This window comes from Carex rostrata, chromosome 11 (assembly GCF_964058835.1).
Source record: "Carex rostrata chromosome 11, lpCarRost1.2, whole genome shotgun sequence".
Lineage (NCBI taxonomy): Eukaryota > Viridiplantae > Streptophyta > Magnoliopsida > Poales > Cyperaceae > Carex > Carex rostrata.
In genome coordinates this window covers 993767-1002220 of record NC_135928.1, presented here as the reverse complement: position 1 = coordinate 1002220, position 8454 = coordinate 993767, and the positions used below count along the sequence as shown (strand labels likewise).

General features: G+C 31.1%; 1 protein-coding gene and 1 long non-coding RNA gene across 3 annotated transcripts; both read right to left on the bottom strand.

Moving 5' to 3' along the window:
• Nucleotides 1-2002, bottom strand: LOC144562209 (uncharacterized). 2 transcript variants are annotated; one of them, XM_078311388.1, is made up of 3 exons: nucleotides 1861-2002; nucleotides 1297-1359; nucleotides 1-322 (listed from the first exon to the last, which is right to left on the bottom strand). In XM_078311388.1, exons 1-3 carry the CDS (start codon nucleotides 1873-1875, stop codon nucleotides 20-22), a joined length of 381 nt encoding a protein of 126 aa, XP_078167514.1. In that variant the 5' UTR covers nucleotides 1876-2002; the 3' UTR covers nucleotides 1-19. The 2 variants fall into 2 exon arrangements, with proteins under 2 accessions (XP_078167514.1, XP_078167515.1); XM_078311389.1 differs by lacking the exon at nucleotides 1297-1359 and having other exon boundaries at nucleotides 1861-1981.
• A 4096-nt stretch (nucleotides 2003-6098) lies between these two features.
• LOC144561847 (uncharacterized) lies at nucleotides 6099-6683 on the bottom strand. Its single transcript, XR_013513929.1, has 3 exons — nucleotides 6589-6683; nucleotides 6442-6504; nucleotides 6099-6364 (listed from the first exon to the last, which is right to left on the bottom strand). It is a non-coding gene; the product is annotated as an uncharacterized LOC144561847 (long non-coding RNA).
• Between the last annotated feature and the right edge of the window lie 1771 nt (nucleotides 6684-8454).

The following is an 8454-nucleotide window of genomic DNA, read 5'->3' as shown; positions in this document are numbered from 1 at the left end:
GCAGCGTTCCGTTTTACTATCATGGTTGAGACTTGAAACGACTTCTCGTGCGAAGGATATAATCTGAAGCTGCGGCGTCAATGTCCTCTTCTCTATCTGCTTTTCTTGTACCAGTTTTATTTTCATGGTCGAGACGAGTTCTCGTACGAAGGATATAATCCGAAGCTGCAGTGTCGATGCCCTTTTCTCTATCTGTTTTCCCGGCACCGGTTTCATTCTCACGGTCGAGACGACTTCTCACGCGAATGATATAAGCCGAAGCTGCGGTGTTGATCTCCTTTTCTCTATCTATTTTCCCATCTGTAATTGGTGTATCTATTACCTGTTTGAGAGCAAAAATTTCTTTTGTAGTTCACTAAATTTAGAAGGACAAAAAGGACAAAATGGTTCCTCTACGGTGGTTAGATTTTTGCCTTACTCATTTGCTAAGTATGAGTAAAACTAGGGTGTTCTTAAGCTCACTAAGATGTTTGGTGAGCTTAATTACAAAATATATTATATCGGTTTCAAACGACAAATTCAAGCATTGAAATTTATCTACTTCACAAGTGATGAATTTACATACAAAGATTTTAAGTTTTCAAATTATTCTGGTATAAAGTCAAGCGGTCAAAATTAGAAAGTTTATAATTTAATTTTAGTGCATTCATTTTTTTTGAATATTTTTTGACCACTTGACTTTATACAAAATTAATTCAAAATTCTAAAAGCTTTACACATAAATTCATCACTCCTGAAGTAAATCAGTTGCAACGGTTTGGATTTATTATTTGAAACCAATTTAATAGGTTTTCGAGTTAAGCTCACCAAACACCTTGGTGAACTTAAGAATACCCTAGTTCTACTCCAGATAACTTTAATATTATAAATTTATTCTTAAGAGGCGACTAATGCTTGAAAAAAATGAGTACAACTAAAGTGTTCTTAAGTTTATCAAACTCTTTTGTGAACTCAATTCTAAAACCTCTCGGATTGGCATTAAATAACAAATTTAAACTGTTAAAACCCATCTACCTTACGAGTGATGAGTCTACACTCTACATACGATAATTTAAATTAATTTTGTTTAAAATAAAGTGATCAAAATTAGAATGTTTATAAATTAATTTTAATATATTTATTTAATTTTTTTTTTTTTTTACTTAAGAACACCCTAGTTCTACTCTGAAAAAATAATCCCTCAATCAAATTGGTAATCATTACTTACAATTAAGAGAGAAAAAAAAAAAGGAAACGTTATCCATTTTTACTTCACATGATGTTACTAAAGAAAACCAAATTAAGAGAAATATATACCTTCTTCTGAAGCGAATCCCTCTTCTTGGTTCCACGAGAGCTAGATTCTGAAAAACTCTTAGACTACAGCAGGAAATACAGTTACCACAAGGAAAAATTTCTAGCAAGGAAATATTATACAAGGAGTGAGGCTATGACACTATGTAGTGTATATTGGTTCATGCTGTGAACTTAAATTTTGGTTAGAAAATTCTAATGGTTAATTCAAATTGTTCAACATGATCTTGATATGAATATGTACTTTTTAACTAAATTTTACATTTTTTAGATTTATTTTGTTATTTTTTAAATGAATACAAAATTACTTGATCTGAAATTTCTGAACCATCCACAAACAATGATTTTCTACTCTTCTAAAAAAAAATAGTAAAAAAAATTCTGAAAAATATAAAATTTAGTTTACAAGTACCTTCATATAGAGACCTTGTTGATTGGTACAGATCAACCGTTAGAATTTTGAAAACAAAAATATTAATTTGTAGTACGAACCAATTCGCTCTGTGCATATATAGTACCATAGCCTCACTCTTATACAAGATATTAAATTATAGATATATATTTTACCTTGGTATCAGACATCTTAACTAATTGTGCGCTCTTTTACTTTGTGCTAATCAAAGCCTCCTTTGTTTTTCTGGTACGAGGGTTCCAGGATGCTTATATAACAATCGATTTGAAGAAGAATTCAATTAAAAGGGAGGTACATAGCATTTGCACTGTGGTTTCTTCTAATTAATTGGACAATTTACCTGCATTTACCGTCACAATTACATGAAGTCAATTCTTAATGCTTAAGTCACAACATGAAGACAATTTAGCTGCGTCAAATAATTTACTTCTAAAGTCGATCATATCAAAAGAAAATAAATTATCTTTTACATTTCTCCTTGATCTTTGCATTAATTCTGATACACCAGTAAAACTAAACCCAGAAGTGTGTAGCTCGCATAAATCAGAGAAGCACCTTTTCTTTTGTTAGTCAACGCATTAATGATCGATCAAAATACAAACCGCAAATTTCAGCTTAATAAATCCTTCAGAAACTTCTGAAATTTGGACCCCAATTTCTATCCATGAAGATTTTTTTTAGTCAACGTGTTATTGCTCTATCGAAATACAAACCGCAAATTCCAGCTTAATAAATTCTAGGGAGAGTTTCATGTAAATTCTTCAGAAACTTCTGAAATTTGGCCCCAATTTCTATCCTAATTGAAGAATTTGTTAGTCAACGCGTTATTGCTCTATCGAAATACAAACTACAAATTCCAGCTTAATAAATTATAGGGAGAATTTCATGTAAATTCTTTAGAAACTTCTGAAATTTGGCCCCAATTTCTATCCTAATTGAAGAATTTGTTAGTCAACGTGTTATTGCTCTATCGAAATACAAACTACAAATTCCAGCTTAATAAATTATAAGGAGAATTTCATATAAATTCTTTAGAAACTTCTGAAATTTGGCCCCAATTTCTATCCTAATTGAAGAATTTGTTAGTCAACGCGTTATTGCTCTATCGAAATACAAACTGCAAATTCCAGCTTAATAAATTATAGGGAGAATTTCATGTAAATTCTTCAGAAACTTCTGAAATTTGGCCCCAATTTCTATCCTAATTGAAGAATTTGTTAGTCAATGCGTTATTGCTCTATCGAAATACAAACCGCAAATTTCAGCTTAATAAATTCTAGGGAGAATTTTATGTATACCCTTCAGAAACTTTTAAATTGCGTATTTTTCCCTCTAAAATTCTAATATCATATTTACCACTTTAAAATTTTAGTTGTATACATGATACTCCCCCAATATCAGATCTGCGTTTTTCATTATGCTACAGCTCCAGTGTCACCCTGGAAAAGCTCAATTGATCAAATCTATTAAAAATAAGCTTATTGTTGAAGGATTATTACTAAAACTCTTGTATATTAAAAAAATATACAACAAGACTGTGTTTAACGAAACAAATATAAACGATAAATAACCCTACAATAAAAAAAAAATAATTATAACAAGCCCCTCACCCCTGTCCCTCCATTTATTCCAGCACTCTCTCACTTCCTTAACTGTCATATCCCCTCACTTATTTGGCTAAAAATTTTCATTTATCCCCGCATTAAATTAGAGTCATTTAATACCAATCCCTGCATTAATTATGCTTTCCTCTAATAACAATTCCCGCATTAATTATTCCTTTAAAAATAATTTCCGCATTAATTATACTGTTATCTAATAACAATCCCCGTTAATAAATGTTTATTTGTTATTTCTGAGAAATATTTATCCATGTAACATAAAGTATTTATCCATATAACATAAAGTATTTATCATTATGTATGAGAGTATTTATCATTGATGTTTACTGTAAGTTGCAATTATGTTTGAAAAATATTTATCTATGTAACATAAAATATTTATCCATGTAACATAAAGTATTTATCCTTATACATGAGAGTATTTATCATTATGTCTAAGAGTATTTATCACTGATGTTTTACTGTAAGTGCAATTATGTTTGAGAAATATTTATCTATGTAACATAAAATATTTATCCTTGTAACATAGAGTATTTATCCATGTAACATAGAGTATTTATCATTATGTCTTAGAGTATTTATCATTGATGTTTTTACTGAAAATTGAAATTATGTCTGAGAAGTGTTTATCTATGTAACATAAAGTATTTATCATTATGTGTGAGAAGTATTTATCATTGGGTGAGGGGATTGTTTATTTAATGGTCCCCAATTGTGCGGGGACAATCCAAAAAAAAAGGAAATTTTGTGCGGGGATAACTGACAAGTATTTATGAGGGGATTGTTTATTTAATGGTCCTCAGTTGTGCGGGGACAATTCAAAAAAAAAGGAAATTTTGTGTGGGCACAATTAATGGATTGATTTATTCAGTCATAAATAGAGATCATTGCATAGGGATTAATACTTTGCAAATTCAGGATAAATACTTTGATGCTTCAAGTTAAATACTAACATTTATTGCGGAGTATTAATGATTTAGCGATCCCCCCATGACTTTTTTGGCAGTTAGTGCGAGGTTTTTTGCGGAAATAGATCTGCGGAGATTGTTATCAGCATCCTAAAAAAAATGTAGACACAAAAGTTCAAAAAAAAAAAATGCGAGCGTCAGATTTCGCCTGCTTGAATGGCCCGTTATTGACTTGAAGGAGAAAAATAAACTACGAAGCAGCTTCTTGCTCAAGGCAAAGAAAGACGCTCTTTTACGTCATTATCTTCGCACCAATCTGATTGAATGCAATATAGATTTATGAACTGGGGGAGGTCCAATAGAAATTGAATGAAATTGGATCTGATATCTGATCATCTGATAAATTATAACGAACAATTAAAATGACGGAAAAAGATAAATTTAACCAATCCAGCGTACTGTAACCTTTATTTTCGCAGTGTTACAAAAAAATTTAGGCCCGGATAATATGGGCTTTCAAATTTGGGCCGGGCCGAACAAAATCCTTACATTATTTAGTTTCAGGTTCTTATTACATTCTCCATAAAAATGTTGTGATGTTATAAGTTTAGATTCCAAAAATAATTTAGTGAAGAACTTTTTAATAAATACCGATATTTCTTTTCTATGTATTGGCTAATGGCTTGCTCTTCTTGTCTCAAAAATAAAATAAAAATAAATACAAAACAAATATGCAGGACTCGAAGTTCATTTTGCTCTGAACTTGGAAATCTTTGAATGGGCTACCTCTCTTACACCTTTTGAAATAAAAAGCCTGAAAATGTGCTTATGTTTGAGATTCCTTTTTTATGGAATGACGGGTTTCTTTGTTATTTTTTAATTAGCAGAGCCATAATTTTACTAATTCCTTTCTTTATTTTTTTTTTCCGCAAGCAATTCGGAAACTAATTTCAATAACTTCAATTTTGAAAAATATTGTAGGATAAGATTTTTCTCCAAAATAAATAGCCATTGAGGGAAAATTTCTTTTATACCTTCTTACTTCCAATTTCATTTAATTTGAACATTGGTGATGATATGATGGAAGAATAATTAATATTGAAAAAAAGGGAAAAGTTCCTTAAATTAAAAAAATATGTGATGATATGATAGAAGGATAGTTACTGTTAGTTACTATTGAAAAAAAAGATAAAAAGTTCCTTAATTCGCAAAACATGGGTACAATTATCAACTGTTACATGAACATGATTTTGCTAAGAAATTGAAGCCACAAAAATCAATGGAAGAGTACCTTATTTTGAATCAGGGGCCACATTAATTATCCTCCTACTTACAAATGTATCATATAACCAACATCACTTGAGTCTACTGATTAAACACCTTCACGTTAAATGACCATTCTGCCCTTCGAAACAACATCTACAGCTCTTTGTAGTTCTGAATATCAGGAATTCCTTTGTATCCCTTGTAAGGCTTAATTAGTCCTCTAACGGCCTTTATGCGTATTTATTTGAGGCATGAGGATCCAAAATCGATTCAGTTCATATCGCCATATAAAGATATCCCTTCTAAATTTTTAGGTGACATTTAATTCATTTTCTTACTTAATTTTAGCATGATATGAGGATCAAAATCCTTCATCTCATCTCACCGGCAAATGGTGAATCTCAAACCTGTAATCTTCCACACGGAGAGCAATATCTTCGCCACTAAACTCCACATTTCATTTTTGTAAATGTTGATTTTCATATATTCCCTATTTTGTAGAAAGTTGGATATATATAAAAAAAAAAGATAATTTGCAAATTAAAAAATAAGGCACTAGATATATAGCTAGGCACACTTTATGTACAAATTAATACTGTAGGCCGCTTATCTATACCTAAAATCCATTTTCCAAAACCAAAATAAAACAAATCTACATTAATTATATGTCCACTGGATGCCCCTTGAGAATGCTAAAATATCAAACAAATGTTTCCACTGCTCTGTGACATTCATCGTCATGCAGCGCCAGTTTGATTTTCATGGTCGAGACGACTTCTCACACGAAGGATATAAGCCAAAGCTGTGGTGTTGATGCTCTTCTCTCTATCTATTTTCCCATCTATGATTGGTATATCTATTACCTGTTTAAGAGTAAAACATTGTCCCATTTTTTATGTTACTAAAGAAAACTCAGAGATGCACAAATTAAGATTAATACCTTCTCCTCAAGCAAATCCCTCCTCTTGGTTCCAAGAGAGATAGATTCTGGAAAGCTCTGAGACTAAAGCAGTAAAAATAGTTACCAGAAAGAAATATTTCTAGCAAGGACAGATTATACAAGATATTATCTTATTTATATCTATACCTTGGTATCAGACATCTTAGCTTGTGCTCTTTTATTTTGCGCTTGCCGAAGCCTCCTCGGTTTTTCTGGTGCAAGGAAGCTTATATAATAATAGATTTGAAGAATTAAATTAGGTAAATAGCATTTGCATTGTGGTTTCTTCTAATTAATGGGAGACTTTGACTAATCGTTTTGTTACAGCGTGATGTCAATTCTTAACTCCTAAGTATTGGTATTTTTTTTTTTTTTTTTTAATCTTGAAAATAAATTCTTAACACGTAAGTCAAGTAGTTTACTGTACACTCATATCAAAAGAAAATTAATTAACTTTTACATTTGTTCCTTCATCTTTGCATTAATTACAATACATCAGTAAAGCCCAGAAATGTGTAGCTCGCTCATCTCATACATTAAATCAGAAAAAGTACCTTTACTTTTACATAGACAAATAAATTGCAAGAGATATATAGCATGTTCTTTTGTCATTTTTGAAATGTATGGGTAAGGAATTTTTTTCGTTATTGGATATGAGTACGGGTAAAAAAAAAATTTCATTAAATAAACATGTATGAGTACGGGCAAAGGTTATTCGTATCTGTTGGATAACGAGTAATTATATAAAATAAGTTATATCATGAGAAAATGTATGCATTTTATTGTAAGAATAATATTATGCTAAACGTTTAATTTTTTATTTGAATGTTTTGTTATTTAGTTAACGAATTGAATTTGTTAGAAGAGATATTTGTGATTTTGATTTTTTTTTGCTTTATTAAAAAACTATTAATTAGAATTGATAGCATATTTATATTTTAATTTTTTATATTAGTAATTGTGATTGTATACGTATGACATGATAAGTTTTGATGATTTATTTGTAAAAATAATAAAACTATTATATTTGTATTATTCGTTATTCATCCGCTACCGTTTTATTATCTGCTAATTATAACAGGTATGGATAGGGTATGGATAAGGTTAATTCTTAGTGGGTATGTATATGAAAATGGTTTCACCCTACCTATATCATACCACTACTACAAAAAAACACTTTTCTAATGGTTAGAATCGCGTTCCGACATCGGGTTTTGAACCGTTGCATATCGCCCCGATAGGAAATCTACATACATATGCTATCGGCTCAAACCGATGGTGTTAATTAATATACCATTGGCAGCGAACGTTCGGCCATCGGGTTTGGCGAACCCAACGCCATCGCTTTCATTTCGCCAATTGACGGCAAATGTGATTAACGCTGTCTACTGAATTTCAATAGCCGATTGCAATAATGTCTTGCACCATCTGTTTTGTCTATGTTGGCATTGGCAAATCCTATAATTCTACCGAGTCATTAATTTCTAGGCCGATGGTGATGTATATGTAATTATTATTATTTTTTACTATTACAGGCTAGCCTAGCCATTTTTAAAACATATAATATAATCCACAACATATAGGCATCAACAACACATGGATCAACAACACTTAGGCATCAACCACATATATATTATACATGTACAAGTCGTTCCCCTAGATAGGAAATACAAGAGTAGTTAAAATTAACTTGCAAGTCGTATTCAAATCATACAATATGTACAAGTTGTCTTCATCCTTCCCTCTAGCCTGCAGCCTTTGTGCTTCATCAAACTCGTTAAGTGTAGGAGTGACCTCATCCGACAGTCCTCTCTAGGAATTATCTCCATATATATTCCCTACTAGTGGCTGAAATTGGAACAAAATTTGAGTGCATAAATTACTAATTAAGTAACAATGAATATTTTTCAAAAATTAAAACAAAATACGAATGATTGGCTTTACTACCTTTTGGAGATATTAATTGCAGCTTTTGTCTTTTCCTCCAATATCTCGTTGAAGTTCTCCATATCA